The following is a 26,602-nucleotide window of genomic DNA, read 5'->3' on the forward strand; positions in this document are numbered from 1 at the left end:
CGCATGTGCAGTCCTAAATGCGTGTCTCTTGTGCCTGATTTCGGAGGCGAGCATCTGACTGTTTCTATAGGAACCGGAGCTTATAACAGCCGCTGCAGTGACGCGATGACTTTACCAATCGGCGATTGGCTCTTATTTAGAAGGCAGGACTTATTCCACCATATTGCGTGTTGCGCTTTCTCTGGCCCTGTCCCAACTGGCACACTTCATGTGCACTTTCGGTCTAGAGGACTTACAATGGCCGCTTTGTGCGTGTGTCCGTTAGGTCCACAAGACCATAGGGCAGGGATGGGCAACTCCGGTCCTGGAGGGCCAGTGTCCTGCAGAGTTTATCTCCATCCCTGATAAAAACTCACTTGCCTATAACTTTCTAATCCTAAAGAGCTGGTTCAGGTGTGTTTGATTAGGGTTGGAGCTAAACTCTGCTGGGCAGTGGCCCTCCAGGACTGAAGTTGCCCATCCCTGCCATAGGGTGTCCCATTTGTCATTTTAGCTTAAAGAAGGGTGCTCGTGAGTGCCCCCTTTGCAGCTGCTATGCGAAAGTGCGGACTCAGAGGAAGACCGTGAGGGTTTAAGGCAGGAACACACCAAGCCGATGTCGACGAACTAGTGGCGACGAAAGCAGACTGCGGGGTTGGACCATATCGGCAGCGTCTGTGTCCAAAGTTGGCCTAAAGGCAAGAACACACCAAGCCGACAGTCAGCCGTCGGCCCGTTTTTGTTCATTGGCCGACTAAGTTTTCTCAGTGTGTTCCGCAACTGTCGGCTGAAGTTGGTCCTCGTCATCTTTTTTTCGGCCAATTTGACATTTTTTTTCAGGCCATCTGATAATTTTGATTGGCTGTTCAGCTACTGCCACCTGCTGGTTCGGAAAGGTATTTCATCTTACGCAGGTGCAGAACCGACGTGCTACTTGGCTGTCGGCTGTCGTGTGTCGGTTTGGTGTGTTAGGCCAACTTTGGACACAGACGCTGCCGAAGTGAGCCAACCCCACAGTCTGCTTTCGTCGCCACTAGTTTGCCGGCATCGGCTTGGTGTGTTCCTGCCTTGACACACCAAACCAATGTGCGATAGCTGATGGCCAAGTAGCACGTCTGTTCTGCGCCTGCGCAAGATGAAATGCCTTTCCGAACCAGCAAGTGGCAGTAGCTGAACAGCCAATAAGAATGATCAGATGGTCCGACGGACTGATGAGCTCCGATGCCCGAAAAAAAGCCGACGAGACACAAAAAGTATTGCACAAAAAGTATTTTTATTGTTTCATTAAATTAAGGTTGAATGCAATTAATTGTGAATGCATGCATGAATATAAAGTATTATAAATTATTAAATTAATGTAAAAAAAATAGTGAAATGTGATATTTTCATAGAATATCTAAAAACAAAACATAAGTTTGTTCAGATGTGAATAGCAAATGCTTCAAAAATGTAAAACACCATTTAATCATCAAATAATATCAAATCTCATTCCCTCTGCAGGAGTATTTGAAATGAACTGACCAAGGCAAGAAGGTGGTTAAAAGAAAAAAGGGCTAGCATCTACAATTTACCTTATGCATTTAAGCTAAACTGTTGATAAAAAAGTTCATGGACGTGTTATGCCTATGACAGCTTTTGTTGTAATTAATCCAGCACCAAGGACGGCATTTAATAGTGTCCTCGCAGTGTAAGATCAAGTTAGATTAAGGTTGTGCGCGCACGCGCGCGTTTTTAAGAGAGCGGCTTACCTAAACTTTTATATACAGCTTTAAAGTCATTTTAATTTCATTTAGTCCCCTTTTTGCAGAAATGACATGTTTTCTGGTGTCATTGTAACTGTATTTGTCGCTCACGCGCTGATTGGGCGCGGAAGGTGATGATGTGTCAGAGCGCGCGCTCCTTGCTGCAAAGCTTTCTTTGAAACTCTCTACACTTGACAGAGATTTGAAACAAATATCTCACAAACCAAGAGGTCGTTCACACACACACTTCACTGTTAGTTGCAAAGAAATAATCCTGCCCTTCAAACAGGGCGTTCATTCCGCTGCATCTCCATGAAATAGACGTGCAGATCTCATCTCTCTTCACCAGAGGAGGAACCCTCTCTTTCCATAGATGATTTCAATATACTTTCAGGTGTTGTAGCAACTTTTTTTTTCTTCCGTGACGCAAAGCAGCAAATGAACTTGAGGAACATGGTGAAGCAACCAGTGGAGCACATCAAGAGACCAATGAATGCGTTCATGGTGTGGTCGCGAGGTCAGAGAAGGCAGATGTCACTGGAGAACCCAAAGATGCACAACTCTGAGATCAGCAAGAGACTCGGTGCCGAGTGGAAGTTGCTCTCCGAGTCTGAAAAAAGACCTTACATCGACGAGGCCAAAAGACTTCGCGCCCAACACATGAGAGAGCATCCAGATTACAAATACCGACCGAGACGCAAACCTAAAGGACTGTTGAGGAAGGACACTCTGTTGTCTTTCGCGCTTCACAGCGAGCGAGACTTTCAAAGCATCTCAACTTTGAACAAACCACGACCTCTCCATTCAGCTGCGTCCATGCAGCATCCTTTCATTGAGCCGAGCCGATCCAATACCACTGCTTTCCAACATGAAAAACCTGCTTTAACCCCTGGCTCGTTGGTTTTTTCTCCAGCTTTAGGCTATCAGAGTGGACACAGGTCCATCGGGAGTGTGGGATGCCCCGGTCAGTACGCGCACACTCACCTGTCACCTGCAAACCCCGGATACCTGCTGCCCTGTAACTGTTCGCCCTGGACTTCTTCCAGTCTCACACCTCCACTGGCCTACATAGTGTTTCCAGGTATGAGCAAGTCTGCAATGAACTCTTCACCGCTGTGACTCAGTCATTAAGATGCGATTAATATATCACGGAAAGCATTTTAAGAGAGAAGACGACAGGTCTTTATCAGTTTCTTACTTTAAGTTTAAGTGCAGCTTTAATATGTTGATTAAAAGTGGATAACACTTTGATTATTGATTATTAATTATAATATCAATAATAATACCTACCCTTTTCACAGACTGATGACGTGTTCTAACGGTCATCAATATCGTAAATCCTGCAAAAAATATTTTCATTTTTAAAAATGTATTATATTACCATTGTATCAAATTAGCCTACACAAAACTAGTTAACGCTCCTGTGAGGGTAAAAATGACACCATGATTCTCTTTTCTGACTAGCCTACTGTTATCAATCGCTCTCTATTTTTTTCCTCTTTTTTAAAAGTTTTGAAAACATTATTGTGGAGTTTTTCTTTTGCTATTTGAAGCAAAGTCTCTCATACACCGCTATAAAAGTTTACTCAACTATGACGACTTCCGCTTCTGAGAAACCCGGAAATGTCTGTTTAGTTAGTTTGTTATGCTAGTTGGTTTTGGAATTTCACTTTTGTTTTCGCATTGATTTATGAAGCCGATTTGGGATTATTGTAATAATTAAAAATGCTAGAATTATCCTACTTAAAGGATTAGTTCATTTTCAAATGAAAATTTCTTGATAATTTACTCACCCCCATGTCATCCAAGATGTTCATGTCTTCCTTTCTTCAGTCGAAAAGATATTAAGGTTTTTGAGGAAAACATTCCAGGATTATTCTCCTTGGAGCCCAAATGGTTGAAGGTCAAAATTAGTTTCAGTGCAGCTTCAAAGCGTTCCACGCGATCCCAGAGGAGAAATAAGGGTCTTATCTAGAGAAACCATTGCTCAAAAAAAATAAAATATATATAAAACATTTTAACCATAAATGCTCATCTTGAACTAGCTCTCTTCTTCTCTATTAGAATTCCAGCAGTGTAGATGCTGCTAAGTGTATTACTGCCCTCCACAGGTCAAAGTTTGAACTAAATTGTCATATACAATATGCTAGTGCAAGTATATAACAATTAGTTCAAACTTTGACCTGTGGAGGGCAGTAATACACTTAGCAGTGTCTACACTGCTGGAATTCTAATAGAGAAGAAGAGAACTAGTTCAAGATGAGCATTTATGGTTAAAACATATATAATTTTTTATTTAAAAAAAAAAAAATGAGTGATGGTTTCTCTAGATAAGGGATTGTTTAAAGCCCTTTGAAGCTGCAATGAAACTAATTTTGACCTTCAACCATTTGGGCTCCATTGAAGTCCACTATAAGGAGAATAATCCTGGAATGTTTTCATCAAAAACCTTAATTTCTTTTCAACTGAAGAAAGAAGGACATGGGCAACTTGGATGATATAGGGGTGAGTAAATTATCGGGAAATTTTAATTTGAAAGTGAACTAATCCTTTAATGCTCAGCACCAAAGATGAATTTTAACACAGTCAAATGCCAGACATCATGTGATGATTTGAACAGCGTCATTTGTGTATTGAAATTTTACCTTCACCCGAAGAGACTCTTTCAAAGACATTTTCTACAGTCTAAAATGCCAAAAACAACAACAATTTAAAAAATCATGTGTTAGCCTACTTTCATTTGGCCTGCTTATTTGTAAAAGTGTTCAGTATCTGTAGTCTATTTTTAGAAGCAAATATGCCTACAGCATACACAGATAAAACTTGTTTTAAAAGCTGCTCTGCTGAAGTAATGCAGTCACAGGTGTGTGTTTGCAGAGTTCACTGTGCTCTCAGAAAGAGGTGGAGACAGAACAATAATTCCCGCTACATTGTGATTACTCAAAACATTAGATCTGCCCATTTCACAAAATTAAAATCACCAAATTTTATGGCGTTTCCAAATTCAAACAAATCATAAGTCATATTTTGGGTGAAAACTCCAGCTTGATCATAACAGCAGCAAAATATGTAACAGCTTGTCACAAACTATAAGAGAGTCACCCAACAGACAAAACTAAATTCAGAAATATTCTTACCTTGTCTGAATCTACTTACAAATGTAAAGTAAAGTATTTTATTATTTATTTATTTATTTATTTTTAAATTGTCTTTATTTTCTTGTTATTTCTTGTTTAAAAAATGTAGTCATGTAGGCTATTTATTTACTTATTGATTTATTAAATTTATTGATTATTTGTTCATTGCTTATGTAATGCTTCGGCAATACTGTATAAGTCATGCCAATAAAGCTCATTTGAACTGAATTGAATTAAATTGAGTAATTTACAACAACTTCGAACATAATCAAGGACCGGAACTATCCATTTATATAAACTCAGTTACACACTGGACTGACTTATTAGAATTTTCTTGTTAATGTTTATTTATTTAATTTTAAAATGTCTTAATTTCACTGCTGTCTTTATTTGAGTATTGCTGGTTATTGATATGGTCTTGTATGATTCATGAATTATATTCAGCAACAATCCTCTGTAGTCAAAAGCTGTGATTGAAATCCTAAAAGAAAAAGACATTGCATCAATAAAAAAAACATTTCAAATGTAGACAAATCATCTTGTAAATGTTTGTTTCTTCTGTTTTTTGCCTTCCCTGTTTTCAGATGCGTTGCAGATTTGCATTTGCCATTGTTTTTTCCTCCCTCATGTCCCGAAATCTTTTTTCACATTTTCTTCTCTCTGTCCTTCATCTGTCCTCCGACCCTGTCCATTATAATACATTTATATTGATGTTCTATATAGACAATAACATGTATGCATTTAGCCTAAATAAAGTTCTGTATGGGTTATTTTGGGAACAACCCCTTATTTTTGTTAAATACAATTTTTCTACAATTCAGCATAAAAATATTAATCACTTATAAATACATGTAATTGTAATAGGTGGAATAATATACCAGGACAAGAGGTGGGGCAGGCGAAAAATCACCGGTCTTAACCGTTTATATGATTCTTATAGGCTTTTCTTTAGTTTTTGTGTTATAATGTTCATCTCATTGTAATATTCTTACCTTATATACAGTACAGTCCAAAAGTTTGGAACCACTAAGATTTTTAATCTTTTTAAAAGAAGTTTCGTCTGCTCACCAAGGCTACATTTATTTAATTAAAAATACAGTAAAAAACAGTAATATTGTGAAATATTATTACAATTTAAAATAACTGTTTTCTATTTGAATATATTTCACAAAGTAATTTATTCCTGTGATGCAAAGCTGAATTTTCAGCATCATTACTCCAGTCTTCAGTGTCACATGATCCTTCAGAAATCATTCTAATATGCTGATTTGCTGCTCAAGAAACATTTAATGTGTACAATTGTACAAAATATTTGTGTACAATATTTTTTTTCAGGATTATTTGATGAATAGAAAGTTCAAAAGAACAGTGTTTATCTGAAATCAAATCTTTTGTAACATTATAAATGTCTTTACTGCCACTTTTGATTGATTTAATGCATCCTTGCTGAATAAAAGTATTAATTTCTTTAATTTCTTTTCAAAAAAATAAAAATAAAAATTCTTACTGACCCCAAACTTTTGAACGGTAGTGTATAATGCTACAGAAGCTTTGTATTTCAGATAAATGCTGTTCTTTTGAACTTTCTATTCATCAAGGAATCCTGAAAAAAAAAAGTACACAACTGTTTTCAACATTGAAAATAATCATAAATGTTTATTGAGCAGCAAATCAGCATATTAGAATGATTTCTGAAGGATCATGTGACACTGAAGACTGGAGTAACGATGCTGAAAATTCAGCTTTGCCAACACGAGAATAAATTACTTTGTAAAATATATTCAAATAGAAATCAGTTATTTTAAATTGTAATAATATTTCACAATATTACTGTTTTTACTGTATTTTTAATTAAATAAATGTAGCCTTGGTGAGCAGACGAAACTTCTTTTAAAAACATTAAAAATCTTAGTGGTTCCAAACTTTTGGACTGGACTGTATATAAAAAATGTGAATTTCTTGTATTTACCTTTCAACAGAAAATGCTGTGTCTGGAACAAATCCAATGATTAACTATAATAAAGAAGCTACAACTGCATAATATCATGCACAATCATAAAGGTGTTCACTGTTTTTTTCATAATTTTATTGGAAAGTACACCTTATCACGTGCATCTTAAATGCTATAAAACATTTTTAAATTATTACTCATTCCGTTTATAATGTCTCATGTTTTGTTTTCTGTCCTGACAAATGTAATTAATTACTAATTTCTGTCAGATTCTTTTCATCATCTGCTGATTCTTCATGCATCAGTATTAGTAAAGTGTTCAGCAGAGGCACAATCAGAGGTGAAGTAAAAATAATGCAGACTTCATCTTGAATTAAATGTTTACTCACTCAAACAAAATGGTCAAACAATTACGTGTGCAATTTAAGGCCTGTCTGAACTGATCTTAGATATTACACATCAAGTGACCTCAGGAATAATTTGTTAATTAATGCTCAGACAGCGCTTATGATGATTAAAATCCTCCTTTATGTTTGTGTTAGAAGTAGGTGGAACTATGACCACTCAAAGCTTAAGAGCCTCAATTTATGAGTGTGCATGTGAGCCTCAACACTTTAAAAGCAGTCTCACCCCATCCAGCTTCAGTTAAACTCAACGCTTGACAGCACCAGCTTCACCAGATCTTTAACCGAGAAACGAAGACAGAAGCAGAATGAGTGCCAACGCGCTGCAAACCACAGGTTTTGTATCAGGAGCCATTGGTATGGTTGGGGTTTTTGCAGCCACGCTTATGGATGTCTGGTGCACCAGGAACCAGCAGGAGCACAAGTTAACTTCCATCTACCCTTATAAGGGCCTGTGGAAGGATTGCGACGTGTCCAGCTCTGGATTCAATGAGTGCCAACCTCTCTACAGCCATCTGAACTACTCAGGTGGGTTGAGATAGTGATTTTAGGAGATTTACTATATAGTTATATATACTATATAGACATTATAGTTTATTTCTGAACCTCTCTGAACCTATAACATTGAGAGTGAACTTTGTGCCACAGGTGTTGCTCTTTTTCATCAAATATTTCTTATTGTGTGCACTGTTCAGGTACTGCTAGCCTAACAATGAAGAAACGTGAAATGATTTTCAATAAGAAGTTAAATAAATATACACTCGATTTTGTTATCATCTGCTTTAGTCCACATTTAATAATGCTAGGTAGAAATCAAACAAAAAGCACTGAATCAAAGGCACTAATGACCCTCTACTATCCTGTTTGTTTTCTTTTTCAGGACTCCTTCAGGCTATAAGAGCTTTGATGGTAGTAGCCATTTTAGTGAGTGTGATCGCAGTGTTCATCGGATTCTTCTGCCTGAAGTGTCTCAAAATGAGATGTATGGAGCTATCGACCAGGGCCAAACTGATGCTAAGCTCAGGGATCTTGTTTATCATTGCTGGTAAACAAAAGCTTATTCATTACTCTCTAACTAAAGTATCTAAAACCCACTGATCTTTCAGTTATTCATTTCTATTAGGCTACAGATGTAATCATTACTGTTGTTATTATAATAATTCCCATTATAATACACAAGATCCATATCAATCATTGTTCTTTTCAGGCCTTTGTGGTATTACTGGAGCATCAGTGTATGCTGATCAAATTGTGCCTAGTTTCATGATTACCCCATACAATCAAAAGCAAGGCGAGAAGGGAGGGATACAATGTGGGACTGGCATCGGCATTGGAGGAAATGATTCATTTGCTTCCAGGTAAGATGAAAAACCACTGATTTTCCACTGGCAAATGTTCAATGGTGTTATGTGCTGATCACATCACTTCCTGTTTTTTTTCCATCTTTGTTTTGAATGGTCAGGTACACCTTTGGTCCCGCCCTATACATAGCCTGGGTAGGAGGAGCTTTGTTAATTCTGGGAGGAATTCTGAAATGCATTGCATTCAAAATAATGCAAACGTAAGTCACTGCATTTGAAAGTGTAACAGATCTATCAATCAATGTGAAAAGACGTTCTGTGACATATTAAGTTGAGAAATACATGGGTTGTAAACTAACTAGCATGTTCTATTTTAGCAACACTGATACGAGAGAAGGATATATTTACAACGCCCAAGCCCAGTGCAGGGTGGAAGATGAAGTGTGCCAAGTCCAGAGAGTGAGAACAGAACAATAAAAAAATAATAATAATGTCAGACCTATGTAATGCTTTGCACTGATGAAACGTCTTTTTTTTTCTTCTTTTTTTTTTTTTTTTTGAGGGGTGCTGTTTTCAATAATTGCAGTAAAAAAAATGTTTGTCATTGTCATCATTGTTAATCATTGTCTTTTTAATGTCTCTATTGAAAGGTCTTAATTGTATACTTGGGTACATTGGTCAGATGAGTTTAGAATGTCATAGATGTTTAAGATTCAACAGTCAAACACTGTAAATCATTTGCTGTTTAGAATTATAATAAACTTTTGCCACAACTGTACTTGACATGTTGCAGCTGAATTGTTTGGCCTAGCTTGAAAAAAAAAATCTTCAGACTGGAGAAGAAAGGGTGAAAAAAAGAAGTGTCCTGACAAACTAATCTTAAAGTAGACTTTTATTGTCTTATATATAGCTATTTAAAAACATTTTTCTCATTCATTCCTGACTTTACAATTTTGACAGTCCATTTACATTTCATGTGTGAGTGCAATCTTATATTTTTAGTAAAATGAACAATTTTTAATACATTTAAGACTTAAAATATCTTCTGCAATGCAAAAGAAAATAACTTTTTTGTCATTCCATTTCACATTAGACTTGTATGCTGCAAATTATCCATATAGTGAGTGCTGTTAAACCAAGAACATCTTTATAACAGAAAATCAACAAATGACAGAGGAACTTGAATTCTTTACAACGTAGTGCTAAATGTGTCAGGAATCCTTCATAACAACCTTAAAAAAGGCCATCAAACATACCGAGGAAAACACTGGTCTCATTGTTGATTTCCTCTGTGTGATCCCTGCAATTATTAATCAATGTTAGCACAGTAAACTGGTAATATGATAACTTAAGGTAATTATTTCTTCAAATACCTGCAAACAGTATTTTCCTTTAGAGCTGCATCTGCCCTTGAAAAGAAATCAAATCTTCTTTGGACTGAAGGTGTTTTGGCTTGACTCTGGTTTGAGTTCATACTAACTCCTTTTAAGTACACTGCCTGTGAAATGAATTATAAAACTAGCTATTTTTGACTGAAACACAATCATTGTATGCTTTCTAAATAGTGTAACCGAAATGCATGGTACCATATTTGTCTTAAAAAAATTTAGGGAAATGTTAAAAGTATTTATGTATACTTACAGTCTGAGGTGTAACAGCCATTGGTTGGATCCTGAAAAAAAGTGATCCTATTTTTAGAGGCATTAGGCCAAAAGCAAATGATAGTTCAGCAGATATTATATAATAATGCACCCTCTGGACCCTAGTGTAACTGCTCTTGAATCCCTATTAAACAAGCTTTTAGTCAGTGGGAAGTGGGTGACTTTGTGAGTGATACTAAAAATGCCCCACAACATCTATGCCAGCTGAACTGAAGCGTTTGAATGAAGAGGGAAAAAAGTCTCCTTTCAGTTACCTTTGTTGCAAGACTTGCAAGGTTTGGCCTGGACATTGTGAGGCTGAAACCAAAAAAAAGAAAGAAAGAAAATGTTAGCATTTAAAATGTTTCCGAATTACAAAAATGTAAAAATTTTACTAATATCTGACATACAAAAACAAACAAACCAGAATTTGTAGGTTGATCATGGTCTGTCATCAGGTTACATATTTGGGATTCACAGCACACCTCACTAGCATCAACAAGGTTACCATCATCAAAATCATCCCAATCATTCAATCCCAGGTCAAAGGTCACATCCAGGGAACCAGACCAGCGGTCATCAATGTCAGTACTGTGGTCTGGGTTTGTATGGGTAGAATAAACACTGGCTTCTTTAGGACTGACTCTGTGCATTTGTCCATCGTTGTGTGGCTCACGCTGCCTGTGTATCGAAACCCCTGAAAATATGATGGAATTATTATTTTTTATTAATAATATGAACAATATGAGGCAAACACCAGAAGTTCTAAAGTACCATACTTTGAGGTAAAGCAGAAGGTTGAGGATGTTCTAATGCTGGGTCTCCAATTTCAGAATAAAAGTCACCCTGCTTGTGCTTGAAACCTGTAGATAGTTTGACAATTGAAACATCTGAGATTTCTTATTAAACTCTAACCTCACATTCACTGTAACTGCAGTATTTTCTGTCAACAAATTTTTAGTATATGTGAATGAAAGTAAACATACCATCATGGTATGACTCAAACGACGAATTCTCGCGTGGAGTGACAGAATTGGCCTCTAACTCTTTGATTTCATATGTACTTTGAGTGTAACACTGACTTCCCTGAAACCTTAAAGAATAATATTTACTTTAGGAAATAATACAATCTCAACAATGACAACTTCATCAACATTAATAGGACAACTTTTGTTGTCAGCAGAAAACCAAAATACTTCTTGGCAGCAGGCAGTGTGTCTTTGGGTTTGTATGAGAACTGCTGCATGCTTACAGCTGCTGTCCCCTTATTCATCATCATCTAAAGGGAAAATCAAGAAAACTGGATTGACACTTTGACACAATACATCATATCTTACAAAAATAAATTCCAGTTATTGAAGTGTACTATTATTAGACTATACTGAATCCTATTTTCTGACAAATATGTACATGTAACCCTTGATAGTCAGAATTCTGACCTTCAAACGTTTCACAGGAGTCACAGAAATTCTCTCATTCCTCATTTTTAGGTTGTTAAGGTATGAGGTGACACTAGACTGAGCCCTTTTCGTGACTCCAACTTTGCCTAAAAGGGAAAATAGGTGAATCAAGCAGCAGAGATAATGACAGCACAAATCAAGGTCATCTAGAATTTCCTCATACTCACAGCACTCATGTCCACAGAGCTCCTTGTTTTTGCAGAGATGATTGCACTGTCTCTTAACTGTGTTTGGAGCAACTTGATCCATGAAAAGAATGTCTACATTAAGTTAAACATAATTTTTATTAAGTGTCAGTGTTTGAGCTAAAAGCATTTATATAGTTAATTTAGTTTCAGCAGATTTATCAGATCTTTGGTATTAACATTCATCTCAGGAGATCACAAGTGTTTACAGAAGATGTCTTTGAGATGCATGTATGCATCAATAATGTGTCTCACCTGCCTGCTTGTGAGATGAATTCTAATACCATGTATAAACAAGGAAACTGATTTTCTGAATTCACAAAGTCTAGTTCACATGTATTTTAACCAGTGTTGGAGAAAGTTACTTTTAAAAGTAATGCATTACAATATTGCGTTACTCCCTAAAAAAGTAACTAATTGCATTAGTTATTTTCTGTAAAAAGTAATGCGTTACATTACTTGTTCTTACCTAGGCTGAGCTTGCTTGTTTGTTTTTTAATAACAACAAAAAAGTTTTTGGCAAATGTTAAGGCCCTTTCACACCAAAAGTGAAATGAAAAAGCCTCAGGCTGAAGGAAATGCATATTTACACTTGTACAGTAGAGGGCGTAGCTCAAACAAACATTTCAGCTGTGCTGCAATTCTGGATTAAAGAAGAATGGGATACAGGAGAAGGAAGTTCACTCTTATTTCTAAATCTAATCTAAAGTATTTTTTGCTTATTAGTATGGTTGAATTACTTCATTGAAAGTCAGCAGCAAAGACACTGGTTAATAAAGTGAGATTAAATACATAAAGTATATTTGTGTAATTTAATATAGTTAAATTATTACAGGTTTGTGGTGAGGCAAGTGAGATAAGTAAATGCATGTTCACATTTAGGCCACATTCACAGGAAGCCAGAGCTCAAACCACTGAAACCGACTCAAAATGATGTAGTATACATGCCAGACAGGGGCGTTTCCTCCGAGTAGGCAAGGGAGGCAGTGCCTCCTCAAAAAAATAGAATGAGAAAATAATCCATATTACATATAAAACAACACAAATATGACAAATTATGACATTAAAAAGAGCGCAAGTCACGTGTATTTCTTAAGGAACACTGCCCAACAGCGACACCCGCAGGTAAAGGTACACAGAGGAGTCATGCTTTACAGTCTATGGAGTCATGCCTCCCTTTCCTCTCATAGGAAACCATTTAAAATCATCAGACCCCCGGCGTGCGGTGGGATTTGCGGGGGGTAATTGAGAATGAATGGGGCAAAATCACGTGAGAGGAGGCAATGTCTCCATCGCGCTATGATTGGATGTATTTGGTTGTGATTGGATATGATTGGCTTGTGCGATAAATCCCGCCTCTCGTTGACGTGCGTGTTCCGCGCGTCAGTTTGACTGAACAAATAATGGCATCAATCGGAAGACTAATTGAAAAGTAAGTAAACAGATCACAGTTAGATATCACTGCTTTATGTCACGTCAAAATCAAACTTGAAATGGACTGAAAGCTTGATGACTGCAGGGGTTTTTAGTGCAATCAGTTTGGTGAAATTAAAAATACAATTCGTGTCTGTGACAGACGGTGTTTAAGGAGCATGACTGATGATCCAAAATATCCTAGGTTGACAATTAAAAAGAAAAACCTCAATACACAAATAAAATATATTGTTTATATTATTATTGCCTTCAGTTATTATTTTGGAATGAATGTAGAAATGCTTAAAACACTAACTTAATGAGACTGACTTGGTTCTGAGAACATTACATTGTTAATATAAAATTACAAAATAGAATTGTATTTTGTTTCTTTTTTTCTTTTTTGGTGTACTATAAAGTAATGTTAATTTAACAAGGAAGATGTGTCAACTTTAAGAGTAATGCACATGAATTTAGATTGATTCATAAAAAAAAAAATGTGCCTCCTCATTTCAGAACACCACTGCAGGCCACTGATGCCAGACCAGTATGTGGTGCTGTCACAGAGATACACTAAAAATGGAGAAGAAGACTTGGAGCATGGGCATAAACCTTGCGTGCTGTATACAAACTGTAACAAAGCTTAGTAATAAACCTTTACCTTAGTAAAGCTAATAGGCTCAGCAGCTTCTGCAGCATGAACACAAGCATGTAGTCTGCCATTGTTGTTGCTGCTGTTACGTGACATAGCGGTGTCTGACTAGGGTTGAGACCTGGGGTGATGACATCATCTTTCCGGATCCATCCGGATGAAATGCAGATACGATAGAAAATTTTTACGTTTACAGCTAAACGCGTCTCTGTGTGTATGGGCTCTTAGTCTAGAACTACAATAACCATCTTTACACACTGCACACAACACCTCTGCACTTTATTTCTCTCAACATGGGGACAGGAGAGCTGTCAGTCAATAAATGTGAAAAAGTAACTTGCATTACTTATTTGAAAAAGTAACTCAGATATTTTGTTGCAAATTGAAAAAGTAACACGTTACTTTACTAGTTACTTGGGGGGAAAAGTAATCTGATTACGTAACTCAAGTTATGCGTTATCCCTAACACTGATTGTAACGATCTGAGGTCTAATTAAACTGTTGTTGTTGTCAAGAAGTCTGACCTGTGTTTGAAGAAGAGGGAGTTGTTGACATGGGGCCTTGTCTCTTCGCTGTGTCGAGAATCCTCTGCACTCTCCATGTAGGTCTCTCACTGATGCAGGACTCAGCTCCAAACATCTTTGCGCCTGAGTAATAGGCGCTGTACTCCTGCTGTATGTCCAGACCCACTACACAATCAACAATTATTAATTATTCTAAATTATTACCAGATAGAAACAGATCACTCTACATGTAGATGATTATGCAAAACAAATATTATATATTTTATTGAATGACACTATGCTATGACCACTAACCATATTCAGAGCTGATCAAATGAATGCTGAGCTCCTCTCCCTTAGGTGTTCTTGTCACCTCGATTCTCTTTGACCAGCTCCCAGACCTCAAGAGCAATGTGTCCCTGGAAAAACAAATTATGCATCTCTTACATATTTTATATTTGTTTAGAGATAACTTGCCTGTGATTATTAAATCACATAGATCTTACATTATTTTCTGATGGAAAACTACATTGTTGTCACAGTCCCCAATAATGAGAGTAACATAATGGTGGTCTGGTCCTGTCTGTTTCGATGCCAACTCCTTGAAATTCTGCAGGTTCACTGTGACCACAATCTCAGCTGTGGACAGACTGTATCGAGGAATCTAGAAAAAATATTTGATTATATAAAATATGAATAGATGAACTTGTAAAATTATGATTTTATAATGAGTTTTTTTTAATCATCATAAAGATAACAGATTAAAATTGGTGTGAAAGTATATGTGGAAATACTGTATGTATTCTAGGCCCTGTAATAGGTTGCTATTTTTGTGGAGATATTTTTTCACCAAATTTCACCATCTTTTTGTCTTCACTAGTTCATTGTAGTATTAAAATTTTGTAGTACAAATATTTCATGTAGTCTCTCAATTAGTTTTAGCTCAAAGGGCTATTTAAAATAATTTTATATGGATAATTACAGGTTATCAAAATTTCCACTTTCCAAAACCTTATTCCATGTCAACTACCCAAGTAGGAGACTTCAATGTAATTATATATACAAGTTACCTGTTCCAAACTAACTTCATATTTTGGAAGTTTGCTGACAGCTTCCTTAATCTGGTTCCCAAATGGAGGGTGTCGGTTCAGAATCTGGCAAACAAATAAATAAATAAATATGTGTCAGTACTACTACTGTAACAACAGAAAAGGACATTATGACTTCATCGTGAATAAACATTTCTCAACTTCTAAACAATTATCTAGGATATAAGGGCATACTAGCTCTAGTTCTCTGGGACTCTTCAGCTCAATTTTGCTGAATGTTGTAAGCCCTGCATTCACCATGGCAGTAGCGAGTGTTAATCCTAGAAAAGAAGACCCCAAATATAAAAACACATACATCCGTCAAAACAAATACACTACGTTTTTAATCAGTAGGTTCCATTTATTCACTTTTGTCTCAATATAGAACGACACCACTTATCCTTTTTTAATGATGATATAAACGTTTAGATGTGCTCCCTGACCTATCCTCTCAAGCTGTCTGGAGACGTAAGGCGAGTTCTCCCACAGTTTAGCTCGAAAACATTTGGCAAGAATTAAAGAGTTGAGTTGAGCAGAAAAATTCAATTTGGAGTGATGACTGAGAAACTCGGTCAGATCTGGCAGAGATCAAAAGCAGCATTTTATGCTAAGTAAAAAGTTGCATGAGAAAGAATTGTACATTTGCAATTTCATGGACGTCATCAGACAGAATAAACACACAAAGAAAGACACGCGATCACGCAAGTAACATACATCTGCTGACTCGATTTCCATTTCTGAATATTTTTCCAGTGTCTTGTATGAGTCCAAACTCCTGAATGGGGATGCAGCCAAGCTGAGCTTGAATCAGACTAGGATGAGATTATAATCGCATGCATAAATAAAAAAATAAAAAAATAAAAAAACAAATACGCAGACCATAAAAGTGGTAAAATTGTACATTCAAACAGTAATAGCAAGCCAGACCTTACCAATTCACTTTCATGTCATTACTTTTGATCTTTCCTTCCATAGGAAACCTAAAAAGAAAATATATGACATGCTTTAGTCCACCTGTCCACTCTACACAGTATGTTAACTATGAGAATTAGGTAGTTAAAGACAACTTTGACCTGATGGTGGTTCTGTTCTTATCCTTGTTCAACATGTTCAAGGTTTTCTTCTCATTTACTCTCAATTGCACATCACTAAATTCTTTACCCTTTGATATCATTTCAATCTATAAAGTGAGAAAAAAAATATGTCATTATGGCCTGCTTTCACAAACAGGGCTTAGATCAAGCCAGGGATAGGTCTTAGTTCAATTAGGATATTTAAGTAGCTTTTATAAACATGCCTTAGAAAAAAAAAAAAAAAAACATTACTGGTGTGCATCTTGAGACAAAACAATGGCACTGACATATTTTAAATATGTACAGTCCAGTCCAAAAGTTTGGAACCACTAAGATTTTTAATGTTTTTAAAAGAAGTTTCATCTGCTCACCAAGGCTACAATTATTTAATTAAAAATACAGTAAAAAACAGTAATATTGTGAAATATTATTACAATTTAAAATAACTGTTTTCTATTTGAATATGTTTCACAAAGTAATTTATTCCTGTGATGGCAAAGCTGAATTTTCAGCATCGTTACTCCAGTTTTCAGTGTCACATGATCCTTCAGAAATCATTCTAATATGCTGATCTGCTGCTCAAGAAACATTTAATGTGTACAATTGTACAAAATATTTGTGTACAATATTTTTTTTTCAGGATTATTTGATGAATAGAAAGTTCAAAAGAACAGTGTTTATCTGAAATCTAATCTTTTGTAACATTATAAATGTCTTTACTGCCACTTTTGATTGATTTAATGCATCCTTGCTGAATAAAAGTATTCATTTCTTTAATTTCTTTTCAAAAAAATAAAAATAAAAATTCTTACTGACCCCAAACTTTTGAACGGTAGTGTATAATGCTACAGAAGCTTTGTATTTCAGATAAATGCTGTTCTTTTGAACTTTCTATTCATCAAGGAATCCTGAAAAAAAAAGTACACAACTGTTTTCAACATTGAAAATAATCATAAATGTTTATTGAGCAGCAAATCAGCATATTAGAATGATTTCTGAAGGATCATGTGACACTGAAGACTGGAGTAACGATGCTGAAAACTCAGCTTTGCATCACAGGAATAAATTACTTTGTCAAATATATTTAAATAGTACACAGTTATTTTAAATTGTAATAATATTTCACAATATAACTGTTTTTTACTGTATTTTTAATTAAATAAATGTAGCCTTGGTGAGCAAACTTCTTTTAAAAACATTAAAAATCTTAGTGGTTCCAAACTTTTGGACTGTACTGTAGTCAATAATTTTATTCCTCAAAACTCATCTTTGATCACTAAAATGACATATTTAAACATTTTTTCCTGAGAAAATAATTTCTTCATGTGGAAACACTGGTTTAATTCAGCCATATATGTGACCCTGGACTACAAAACCAGTCATAAGTCGCACAGGTATATTTGTAGCAATAGCCAACAATACATTGTATGGGTCAAAATTAGCAATTTTTCTTTTATGCTCAAAATCATTAGGATATTAAGTAAAGATCATGTTCCATGAAGATATTTTGTAAATTTCCTACTGTAAATATATAAAAAATGTTTTTTTTTGTGAGGGGATATGCATTACTAAGGACTTCATTTGGACAACTTTAAAGGCGATTTTCTCTATTTTGATTCTTTTGCACCCTCAGATTCCAGATTTTCAAACAGTTGTATCTCAGCCAAATATTCAAATCCTATCCTAACAAACCATACATCAATGGAAAGCTTATTTATTCAGCTTTCAAATATTGACCCTTATGACTGGTTTTGTGGTCCAGGGTCACATATGTTTGAACCAGAATTTCACTCAGAAGAAGTGTAAGAGGAAATTACACAGGCTCGTCTACAAGTCAATATATCAGAATGGTAGAATTGTTTTATGTATTCCTCTCTACGTCGGTCATTGATATGATTAGCCTTTGGCTTGAATACATTCTCAAACAGCTAATAATGTGTTGTTAATCTTACACAAACCATGTTCCTATTCGCCATCTCAGAATCAGACAGCTGCCTTCTAAAAATCAGTATCCTTAAAAATGCTTTGAACTTAGAACGTCAGTGGAGAAAGGAATATTGCTCATCATAACATCGTAATATACATCATAATTCACCCGCTATATTGCTAAATGTACCCAATTTTTCATATCAACAGAAAAATATACTACAATAACCTGGCTTCTCTTGAGACCCCCCTGCTTCGCAGCATAGTTAATGATATTCGAAAGCCCACCTCACACGTAAATGTAATTGGTTACAACTTGTTTGAGAGGTAGAGAACAGGTGCAGTTTCAAACCGCGTTTTTGAGACTGTCTTTGGTAAACTGCAGTTTTAAGGAGAAAATTTTGTTGACAGATGAATTTGCACATGGTTTGTCTTAAAGCATATTAAAACCCCACATAGATATATAAACAACATTAAAAACTTGATTTTCACCACAGGGGGTCTTTAAGAAATGCCAGTGCAAGTTGCTTTCAAAACAGCTCTAACATGCATTTTCGTCTGGGACTAGACTTGTCTGTGAAACCAGGGGTATATGTTGTTCTGAAGAAGTAAATAACAATGGATCAGGAAATGCTGGAAGAACAACAATGCTTTTCTTACCAACTCGGGTAATGTTTCTGTTCCAGTCACCATACTGAACTGCCTCACAGTGTCAAAGGCAACACAGTACCTGGCCATGAGTTTTCCAGTCTCTGTGTATGAACATTTAATTTATATGGCCAAATCAAAGTCAAGATTGGTAGAGTTAAATTAATTAAAATACTCATAAAACTATATAACTTTTATATTTTTTTAATGGGAAAAAGAGTATTAACAGTAACCTGTGGGCTTGATGTTAATGTCTTCATCCATGGTAATCAGGTTAAAAGAGGCCAAAGAGTTGAGGTTCTTCAAGCACAGTTCTGAAACACGCATGTAAATCATATTCTCACCATAGGTTCCTCAGTCTATTAGGTTTTTCAAATGAAAGATTATCAACAGATTCACTGATTTAAATCATTTTTTTCATACCTTGTAATTTAGTCTCAATTCCACATTTGTCAAGCTCAGGGGGAAAGCCTGTGACAAAATATGAGACTAATAAAAAAACAGCTAGTAGCACTTGATGTTTATATCTTTAGAGTGGCCAATGTTTAGGATTTACCATAGTGGTTGGGGTTTTTCAGAGCACGGATGTACAGGAAGGTGGAGCGGATCCAGTCTAGAGCCATGTTCACATCAGATATGGTGTGGAGAACTATCTCTGCATTCAAGTGCTCCACCAAGTTTGTATGCAAGCTGAAAATAGTCATCCTTTTGATAACACATAAATCAACTAGCCTAATCACGTGTTTAAGGAATATAAAAATTCCTCTACGACTGAACAAAATGTGTTTTAGATGGCATATACCTGCTCTCTATGCTGTCTACGCCACTTAAGAAATGTGTGTATTTGTCCTTTGTCTGAGCCCGGGTCATGATCACTGCAGTCGCTGTCGTATCAAACTAAACAAAAACCAAAGCCAGCATGCGCTGTAGTCTCAAACTTAATACTGTAACAGCTCTATGTTTGCATTGCCAGTTGAGATTTAGCCAAAGTGCTTGACTTCATATACTGATGCTTATGGAGCAGCCACTTATTTTAGATGTAATATATGCATGTTTTTGTAGATTGTTTTCATAGGTATGTGTCTTCCAATGTACACGTAAAGACTTCAGAGCCATGCTCTGAATTTTGTTAGCAGTACCTGTGGTCTGCCAGCTCTCCCAATCATCTGTAGCAGGTCAGCTTCACTGTATTCTTCACATGCACCACCAACATAGTGCAATGTGGATTTGATTATCACAAGGTGGGCTGGCAAATTCACACCCATGGCTAGGGTGCTGGTTGTGACTAAATAAGAGAAAAAAAGGTTTTCCTACATATGCTTTTGTTTAATAATACATTAGGTAGTGAATAATGAACAAACGTAAATGATTGAAAATATATTTGCAGAACTTACATAACACTGGCAAGTCACCCACTGTAAATGCTTCTTCAATCAATTTCCTGTCTGAAACATCCATGCCAGCATGATGATATCCAATCCCACAAATAAAAAGATCTGGAAAATTGTTTAGTTTACCTTGATAAAATAGTGACCAATGTATTCATCAAAGTCATACAGCAGAAGAAATCTCATTAACGTACACACCTCTGAGTTTGGCATCAAGCAGAGAGTTTGCATATTTCACCAGTCTATGAAAAAGATAATGAGTTAAACTAAGAGCTGTACACATATCAACGGTAATCTTAAAAGCACAGTTAAAGGGTTAGTTCACCCAAAAATGAAAATAATGTCATTTATTACTCACCCTCATGTCGTTCTACACCCGTAAGACCTTCGTTAATCTTCAGAACACAAATTAAGATATTGTTGATTAAATCCGACAGATCAGTGTTGCCTCTATTGCCAGCAATGTTACTGCACCTCTCAAGATTTAAAAGGTACTAAAAACATATTTGAAGCAGTTCATGTGACTTCAGTGGTTCTATCTTAATATTATAAAGCGATAAGAATACTTTTTGTGTGCCAAAAAAACTAAATAACTGATTTTCAACAATATCTATATGGTCCGATTTCAAAACACTGCTTCATGAAGCTTCTGAGCTTCATGAATCTTTTGTATCGAATTAGTGATTCAGATCTCCTATCACTGATTCGATTCGTAAAGCTCTGAAGCAGTGTTTTGAAGTCGCCCCATATAGATATTGTTGAAAAGTCATTATTTTGTTTTTTTTGGCGCACAAAAAGTATTCTTGTTGCTTTATAATATTAAGATGAACTCACATGAACTGTTTCAAATATGTTTTTAGTTTTTAGTTATGGATCTTGAGAGGTGTAACATTGCTGGCAATGGAGGCCTCACTGAGCCATCAGATTTCATCAACAATATCTTAATTTGTGTTCCGAAGATGAACGAAGGTCTTACGGGTGTAGAACGACATCAGGGTGAGTAATAAATTACATTATTTTCATTTTTGGGTGAACTAACCCTTTAATATCTGGCAAAACATCTGTGGTAGTTCAACAACAATAAGTTCAAATATGCATTCATATCAGGGGTGTCCAAACTCAGTCCTGAAGGGCCAGTGTCCTGCAGAGTTTAGCTCCAACTTGCCTCAACACACCTGCCTGGAAGTGTTTAGTATGCCTAGTAAGACCTTGATTAGCTGGTTCAGGTGTGTTTAACTGGGGTTGGAGCTAAACTCTGCAGGACAGCGCAGGAATCTCGAGGAGCAGGATTGGACACCCCTGATTTATACTGATGATGATGTATATGTAGCTTTAATCTCCAGACCAAAATTGATACATGATGTAAGTAGGAATATTAAATTCATTTCAAAATGGAAATGTATATTTACGGCCTATGCAATGTGACTATAGTACCTTTGTTTGTGGTCAATACTCATAATGAACCTGGCATCCTTGGCAAGCACAGCAGCAGACTGTTGAACTCCTTTTCTTGTGGAGCAAAACTGTTAATTTCAAATAAATGACATATTATATCAAAATGTTATTTTAAAATGCACAACCCAACACATTTGCATTCACAAAAGTTCCCTTACCACAAGGGTTGGTTTTTGATCAGAGTAGGTCTGAATAACATTGGAAATTTTGTAGTTGAGAGAAAGATCAAATTTAAATTCATTCTGATTACTTCCGCAGGGGAACCCAAGCACGACTTTCCTCAGTTTCACTGGCCTGTGACTATCATCCATCTCCAGACAAGTGGCAGGCCCTGACTCATCCGAAAGCCATTCAGATAGCTTCAAAATTGTAGAGAACAGCACAGGAATAATCAAAATTAACCTGAACACAGATAAAGAGATTCATCTGAATGACTTTGAAACTTCATGAAACTACGTACGTCGCGGATGTTTGGGATGGTAGCTGAGACAGCCACAAATCTCACAGATGCTTTTGATTCTGTATTAACAGCCAGGTGATACGAGTGCATGGTTTTCATTCTGCTGACCACAACCTCAAGAGTGGCTCCACGGGTTTTGTCTTTCACCACATGTACCTAGAAAGGGTATATAGACAAAAATTTCATTGATAAATGAACAAAACACTACCATCTATTTTCAAATATTGGTATTGACGATCACATGGGAGTAATTAAATCAGACCTCATCAATAAGGAAGAGACGAACAGATGGCAATAAACAATTATCCTTCCACCTCCTTGTCATGCTGTCCCATTTTTCCTTTTAAGGAAAAAAAAAACTTTCAGACCTGTTGGAAAGATGTTTGATGTTTAGACTGTACCATATGTGGCAACATACTGGAGTTGTAAAGATAAGATGAGCATCCTGGATTTCAAAAATGTCATCAATCTCTGTGTCTCCAGTTAACTCCTTGCAGTTTAGTCCAAGAGGTCCAAACTTCTGTTTCCAGTTTTCATATCTTTGACTGCAAAGAGCCTTAATTGGTGCCACTAAAGCATAAACCAAAAATGTCAAACAATATTTGCTATAAATTACTGAATAAAACAATGCTTAGTTTATAATCTTATCAAGCTTAAATAATAATAAGTATAGGTTGTAACTCACTATACACAGCTCTGACATTGTGCCAGGGCTCAGAAGACTCAATCAGCAGTCGAACAATGGCCAGCTCAAAAAGCACAGTTTTCCCAGAGCCCGTGGGAGCACAGGCAACAAAATTTTTATCGGTGTACAGGACCTGAAATAGAGCAATAATCTGCCACATACTGTGTTCATGAACTTTACATTATATAGATATAAATGCTAAAGACTTACATCATCCAATGCCCGGGACTGCACATAGTTAAAGTAAGGGAATTCTTTAAACACACTTCTGAATTTAGCAGCTATGCGTATATCAAGGAAAACAATCAACATGACAATAAATACATCATTCACAGTCAAAAGGTATAAATGTGCATTAAAGAAGACTTACAGAAATGATTTAAAGGGATAGTTCCCCCCAAAATGAAAATTCTGTCATCATTTACTCACCCTCAAGTTGTTCCAAACCTGTATGAATTTCTTTCTTCTGCTGAATACAAAAGAAGAATGTTGGTAACCAAACAGTTGATGGACCCCATTGACTTCCATAGTAGGAAAAAAATTACTGTGGAAGTCAATGGGGTCCATCAACTGTTTGGTTTCCAAAATATCTTCTTTTGTGTTCAGCAGAAGAAAGAAATTCATACAGGTTTGGAACAACTTGAGGGTGAGTAAATGATGACAGAATTTTCATTTTTGGGTGAACTGTTCCATTAAAGTCCCTATGAAATCAGAGTTTTCCTTCCTGTGTTAATAAAATTCCTATTGAAACAGAAACTTTGGGTGTGTGTAGTGCAACATGAATCATCAAAGTTTTTTTTTATTTGTATGCCCAGATGAAAATCTTTTTTTATGTGAATATCATCTAAAAGTGAATTTTGTCAGCGTTTAGGAGTATACTAGCATGTAGCTCAACACTAATAAACATAAAAACTCTGATTTTGGTTTCATGAGGTCCTAATTAAAATGTATTTCTTATCAGCTGGGTTGAATGGAGGAGGATACGAATTTCAGAGACTGAGCGAAGTGTTCCTTTTCCAGACGACCCTTTAAAAACAGCATCAATATTAGAAACCGGACCAATATTCAATCTAACACTGATTGTTCTCTATGTATGGAATTTTTGACAGTTTTTACGAATGCCCTAAAAGACTGCATATTTAACTTTATTAAACCGTACAAAGATTTAACTTCAGATAGAATAGCTGGTTAATGTAGTACATTTGTAGAAACATGGACTGCTCCACGTGAACTAACTCTACGTCATGGTACGTTGTTAACTAATAGAGCTATAGTATTATATTACCTTCAAATTCTGCAGGTTTGAAACCAAGATGGAGATTATGGTTTATTTTTGCAGGTACATCACATTTTTGTTCCGTTTGGCCCAAGCCAATAAAGGGACTACAGGTAGCAACACCATGAGTAGTCTGTGGGCCACTGGTTGTCATAGCAACTTGACCAAAGAAACCAGTGTCATTTGTTGTTGACATCATTTGATTTGAGATACCGTCTTCACCATTGCCTGAGATCCTTCTTGTGGGAGCTCTGAACAACCTAGGTTGACAACAGGGAGATAAATGCACTTTGTTTACCCACTTATTGTACTACTGCCATGCCAATATCCATTTTAAACACAAAGAACTGCTTGTAACATCAGCAAATTTTGTTAACTCAATCAAGATGTAGCAAAGAGTACCGAGTCTTGAAGGGAGGAGCACTGGCAGTAGGTAAAGGCCTCGATTCCACAAAACCCATCATGCTGACAGCCTGATTTCTTTCTTTAGAGGGTTCATGGGTCCACAAATCAGATTCCTCCAGCTCATGTGATTTCACAGTCTGCCCTTGGACACTTTCGTTAGGATTGTGAAATGGTTTTTGAGCTGGAGCCAGAAATTTCTTTGATCTCTGTGAGTAACCTTCATAAATAAGGAATGAAATTAAAATTTAACAGCCTTTTTGTCATTTGAGTCTCTAATAAGATTTTCATTACTTTTTATGTACCAAAAACAAGGGAGTGATTAAATTTGCGCACTAAACTGGCAGTGAAATTTGTTGTAAAATCTGTAGCAACCTGTACCAACAAATGTAGATAGATGATGTTTACTAATATATGTCATAAACATAATAACCTATTTCTTTACATGTATTTATTAATTTGTGTATATATAAATATATGTATAATGTGTGTGTGTGTATTTAAACTTAACCTAAAATCTTGATGTTGATTTAAAAAAAAAAAATGGACATGGTGTGCTTCAACTAGCCAAACCTTAATTTAGCCTCAACCCAAACAAGACTCACTAAATGAGGGAACGTTTGCTGCCTCTCCCTGGATGTCTCGTGTTGCAGGTATTTGCGATAATGAGGGTGGAGCATCAAAGATCCACGCGCCTTGTCCTTGACATAATGGCTTCCTAAACAGAGCCATATAGATGAATGCTGTCATAAAAGTAATAACCAGTTTCTCGACATATATTAATTCAATCTCGTATATCTGGCGTGTCTCTGATCAGGTATCATGTGTAAAGGCCTACTCACACTTTATGAATCACTGGCCCGTCATAAAACAGGTTGTCCAGCGACAAAACGGCTTCTTCAGAGTCTAACATCTTGTGGGTGTCATTGATATCCTAAAAGAACAACTGTAATATATATCATTGAGATATACATCTGTTATTAAGCATTACAACATACTGGTGTAAAGCAAGTTATTTACTGTAAACCCTCGAGTTTAGCTGTTAGCCGGCTAGCTAATGTTTCTCTGAGTTAAAAAATTATTAGCTGAACGACTAAGGTATGCGGTGGAAGGTCTGTTGGTACACTTTGTGTGAACATAAATAGTAAAGTGAGTATAAAAAGTCTAAAAACATAACATATATTTCCTGGATTGCACTTTGTGAGGAATACTTAGTAACTGTCGCTCTCTTGATGGCGGCAATCGACCGCGCGAGCTGTGAACCGTGTGTGAATCGCGCGCAAGGTCATGCAAATCATCATTACTGCATTAAACATGGTCGTTTTATTACAGAAACAAGATAATATAAACGGGAGTGTCCCTTATAAGGTTCCACACGCGGTATTTCACAGTATTAAAGAACAGAAAGCCACCATATTTTAATTAAATTAATAAATATAACGCCTTTACGCTCTTCTTCAGTATGATACTGATAGCTGTCTGACTAGACGTATTTTTGGGAAACACCTTTGAAGGAATTTCTTGTTTCCCTAGTTCAAACTTGATGTACATATGACATAAAATAAAATATTTTACTCTGATATACCGTGCTATCAGCGTTATTTTATTCAAAATAACTGGCTGGGAGTGCCTTTGTCATTCTTTCTGCTTATCTTCTTCTGTTCACTTTACCGTCAGTACTTCTACTTGCCACCTATTTGGAATAGTCCACTTTTTGTTTGGGGGGCATTATTTACATGACTCATACAAATGGTTATTTTTTTCCCGAATAAACGTATCCAGTATGTTTTTCTTGTGTAAAGTTGTATCATAAATAAGTAGTTGCTGTTAGGCA

General features: G+C 36.1%; 3 protein-coding genes across 8 annotated transcripts; 2 read left to right on the top strand and 1 right to left on the bottom strand.

Annotated features, from left to right (window-relative positions):
- Positions 1-1,463: 1,463 nt before the first annotated feature.
- On the top strand, positions 1,464-3,511 carry LOC125250513 (transcription factor Sox-14). The gene has a single exon (XM_048163147.1). It carries the CDS (start codon positions 2,160-2,162, stop codon positions 2,838-2,840), a length of 681 nt encoding a protein of 226 aa, XP_048019104.1. The 5' UTR covers positions 1,464-2,159; the 3' UTR covers positions 2,841-3,511.
- Positions 3,512-7,504: 3,993 nt separating this feature from the next.
- cldn18 (claudin 18) lies at positions 7,505-9,292 on the top strand. The gene is made up of 5 exons (XM_048164947.1): positions 7,505-7,741; positions 8,094-8,258; positions 8,421-8,571; positions 8,676-8,774; positions 8,892-9,292. Exons 1-5 carry the CDS (start codon positions 7,522-7,524, stop codon positions 8,989-8,991), a joined length of 735 nt encoding a protein of 244 aa, XP_048020904.1. The 5' UTR covers positions 7,505-7,521; the 3' UTR covers positions 8,992-9,292.
- Positions 9,293-9,388: 96 nt separating this feature from the next.
- Positions 9,389-26,458, bottom strand: hfm1 (helicase for meiosis 1). 6 transcript variants are annotated; one of them, XM_048164938.1, is made up of 40 exons: positions 26,354-26,458; positions 25,611-25,702; positions 25,374-25,486; positions 24,769-24,988; positions 24,376-24,626; positions 24,075-24,116; positions 23,301-23,371; positions 23,091-23,223; positions 22,824-22,975; positions 22,668-22,745; positions 22,406-22,561; positions 22,104-22,304; positions 21,925-22,013; positions 20,689-20,732; positions 20,497-20,598; positions 20,242-20,387; positions 19,905-19,999; positions 19,659-19,792; positions 19,526-19,573; positions 19,336-19,416; positions 19,115-19,206; positions 16,529-16,635; positions 16,388-16,435; positions 16,170-16,267; positions 15,899-16,033; positions 15,651-15,736; positions 15,438-15,521; positions 14,874-15,031; positions 14,683-14,786; positions 14,389-14,553; positions 11,782-11,874; positions 11,594-11,700; positions 11,351-11,433; positions 11,141-11,247; positions 10,934-11,017; positions 10,579-10,851; positions 10,430-10,472; positions 10,156-10,186; positions 9,888-10,012; positions 9,389-9,814 (listed from the first exon to the last, which is right to left on the bottom strand). In XM_048164938.1, exons 2-40 carry the CDS (start codon positions 25,679-25,681, stop codon positions 9,748-9,750), a joined length of 4,317 nt encoding a protein of 1,438 aa, XP_048020895.1. In that variant the 5' UTR covers positions 25,682-25,702; positions 26,354-26,458; the 3' UTR covers positions 9,389-9,747. The 6 variants fall into 6 exon arrangements, with proteins under 6 accessions (XP_048020895.1, XP_048020899.1, XP_048020896.1 ...); XM_048164942.1 differs by having other exon boundaries at positions 26,344-26,364; XM_048164939.1 differs by lacking the exon at positions 26,354-26,458 and adding an exon at positions 25,980-26,262.
- Positions 26,459-26,602: the final 144 nt, after the last annotated feature.

Source organism: Megalobrama amblycephala, linkage group LG17 (genome assembly GCF_018812025.1).
Source record: "Megalobrama amblycephala isolate DHTTF-2021 linkage group LG17, ASM1881202v1, whole genome shotgun sequence".
NCBI classification, from domain to species: Eukaryota; Metazoa; Chordata; class Actinopteri; order Cypriniformes; family Xenocyprididae; genus Megalobrama; species Megalobrama amblycephala.